The sequence below is a fragment of the Humulus lupulus genome, chromosome 3 (assembly GCF_963169125.1).
Source record: "Humulus lupulus chromosome 3, drHumLupu1.1, whole genome shotgun sequence".
Taxonomy (NCBI): domain Eukaryota; kingdom Viridiplantae; phylum Streptophyta; class Magnoliopsida; order Rosales; family Cannabaceae; genus Humulus; species Humulus lupulus.
This window is the reverse complement of record NC_084795.1, coordinates 246,328,491-246,331,777: the sequence shown is the minus strand read 5'-3', so window position 1 is coordinate 246,331,777 and position 3,287 is coordinate 246,328,491. Positions and strand designations below refer to the sequence as shown.

General features: G+C 37.3%; 1 protein-coding gene across 1 annotated transcript; it reads right to left on the bottom strand.

Moving 5' to 3' along the window:
* Nucleotides 1–246: 246 nt before the first annotated feature.
* LOC133823543 (uncharacterized) lies at nucleotides 247–1,915 on the bottom strand. The gene has a single exon (XM_062256376.1). The coding sequence runs from the start codon at nucleotides 1,357–1,359 to the stop codon at nucleotides 709–711; it is 651 nt and encodes a 216-aa protein (XP_062112360.1). The 5' UTR covers nucleotides 1,360–1,915; the 3' UTR covers nucleotides 247–708.
* Between the last annotated feature and the right edge of the window lie 1,372 nt (nucleotides 1,916–3,287).

Genomic DNA, 3,287 nt, shown 5'->3' with positions numbered 1-3,287 from the left:
TTGCGAGGGATTATTCGAATTTACAGGGTGCCCTTCTTCACATTTCTTAAGATTTGGATTTTGAACTGTCGGATTATGATTCAATTTCCACACCCTAAACACTGTTCTCTTATTCAACAATTAAAAGTGCACACATTTTGACCACACTTAAGATTTAATACCATATATTAATGCAGCACGAGGGCCCTTCCAGACAATTTTGAACACATTAAACCAATAAAAAAAAAGGGTTCAAAACACATTGAATTCTTCAATACTCTTGCACTCTCATTATTTTCGTAATTTAACACAAACAATCCATAAAAGTCAAACAAATGACGAGGATTGAATACTACATCTCTATCAAACATGCCCTTATCAACGCCCAAACTTTCACAAGCACACAGAACCAATTCCCTTATCAACCTGAATCTATTCCTTAATCTAAAAAGAACCTTTTATCTTTCTTTAAAGAAATGTTGCTATTCATACATAGTACATACATCAGCAGCCAGCACATAATCACATCTTAATAAAAAAAAAAAATCAAAACAAAAACAAAGGCAAACCCTACACAATCGAACGAATCATACACCATCATCACGTAATAAAAGAAACAAAATAAAAATAAATAAAAAAAAGTCACAAAATCACAAATGATTAGTAAAAGATGTAGAAACTTTTCACTTGAGGTGTAAAAACAAGACTAGGATATTTTTTTTTTTACAGTTATGTGGTGGTGGTTGGCAAAGAGGAAGGTTCTCGCTGGGAAGGGCTTCTCCAAAAGCCAGTGCTGTAAAACCTATCCCACATCTCCTTCTCCAGCTCCTCCACCTCCCTATCTGATTCCTCCGTCGAGTAAAACGACGTCACTTGGTGACCCTTACACTCCGGCGAAAAGATGTCGTCCTCGGTTGATGCCATCGAGTGAATCTGAAGCTCGGTCTCGTCGAAGCCACACGAGCAGCGCCGCCGCCTTGCCGGAGGCGGCAGGAGACCCTTCTTGATCATCTGACGGCGACGCTTTCTCCTCATGGCGCGGCGGCACAGCCCGGCGGGGAGCTTGTAGATGGCGAGGAACAGAAGGTTCATCAGCCCACATGGGCAGCAGCAGCACACGGCGGCGCATTCGGCTGCGGTGCCGCCGGCGACCTCGGCCAGCCGCGTGTTTCCCGACGAGGATTGGTTTTTTAGCAAGGGTTGCCGCCGGTTCGATGAGTGGTTGCGTAGCATGATCTGATTCGACATGGGGGTGGTGGCGATGGTGGACTTTGGCAATAGTACTGTTTGATCAGACGGGAAAATTATAGGATTTTCTTGGAAAATCGTGGTTTCTGATCGGGGTCCTTTGGTAATATTCCAGTTGAATCCGCTTCGCATTGGAGCCCGGAAAAACAAGCTCCTTGATTATTTAAAAAATACTCGAAGAATATACTAAAAGGATGAGGTTCTAAAAGCTTGGCCAACACCAATTAAGAACCAGAATCTCAAATTGAAGCAAAACCCAGAATATGAAATAATAATAAAAAAATTAAATATAAAAAAAAAACCCAATTCAAATCCAAGAGCTTTTTCCCGAATCGCTTGAGAAATGAGAAAAGAAAAGCTCAGCCTCCATGGAAGATGAAAAATCCCGACGATGAGGAGCCGGGGTCCGCTACGACCGAGCTCAAAACAAGGGCATAAGCTCGCGCCGGCGTCGATTAAGCGGAAGCCACCCGAAGCCGCCGAACTCCGAGGGCTAAGGTTTAATTTTGGTGGAATTCAATGGGGTTTTGAATGAATTTTTTTCTTATTTTGGGGGGCAAAATTAATATCTACGGTGGATTTTTTAGTGGTTCTTGCTTTTTTTAGGGGTAGTCCTATAAATTTGGAAAGATGGAAACGAAATGAGAGAGAGAAGAGGTGTAATGTAAGTGAGAGAGGGAGTTTGAGAAAGTATATATTATTTAAAAACGCTACAAGACAAGGAAACGTGAGGGCAGGAAGTAGTGAGTCAGAGAAAAATCAGACAAATATTCAAATATATATTTATATATTCGGTAAATAGCGGTTAAAATAATCAGTGTTTTAAAAAAAACTTTAATTTTTATATCTAATTTTTTTTTAAAATATTAAATGTCTTCCACATATTGTATTTTTATACACAAATTTTTTTTACTATAATATACAAAATATTTTGAAAATATTATATTTTATACTTAATTTTTTATTTTGACAAATAATAAAAAAATAAATGAAAAATATAAAATTTTAATTATTTTTTAAATTTTAAATTATTTTTTCTTTCTTATTCTATCTCAAAACAACTATTTTAAATTAAATATTATTGACGCGGTTCTTCGCCAACAGGTAATTAAGAGAAGAGAAAGGGATTAGTACTAAAAGTAGAACCGTCACAGATATGAAATCTTATAGGATGAACTAGGTGACTCGAGACACTTTTTTTAAGTGGTTCGAAGGTTAAAATCCTCCTACTCCACTAGTCAATATTATTGATATCTTCTGGGTATTTGGTTTACACAGTATATAGTTCTTCAAAGACTATTTTTTCCAACCCCTATCAACTCCCAGGGTCTCCATATTTATAAGAGAAGGCACCTGGAAGTTGGTAGGAAGGTCATCCCGTGACCTTACCATTTGTCATATCAACTCTGTGACACTCATGATTAATTCCTAAACCTGACACATAAGTGTGGTCTAATCAGCATGGAAGGAGAGAATGGGCCGCACGACCCAATCCAGCTGTGGGTGTCTGATACGCACGTTCTTGCTGCGTATCCGAGAAGTCAGGGGGATATCGGACACGTGATGTCAGATATATGCACGTTTATCTTGCGTGTGTTGACTTGTAGAGGGTCAGAGCTTCGTGGGCAGCCCGTGCCATGAGAAGCTCGTAATACGAGCTTCTCCCCTGATCTGACCTTCGGCCTTCTGATTCTGGGCAATTTCGGCGAGCTAATATCCTCGGTCTGTGGCGCCTCGGACTAAACTTGACTAATCCGAGGCACGACCTTCTAATCAGCCCGTGGGAAAACCAGGGCGTACAAATATTAATAAATATTTTATTAAAATTAATAAAAATATTTTAAAATAATTAAAATTTTATATATTTCTATCAATTTAAAATATAAGTTTTTTTTTTAAAAAGTAAAGGAAAAATATAAGTTTAATTATTTTGATTAATTTTACTAATCTTAATTTTTTTATTATTTTAAAAGTGAAAATAATTTAAAGTTTTAAAAATAACTAAAATCATATGTTTTTCCTACACATTTTTATTATTTCTCAAAATAATTTTAAAAAAT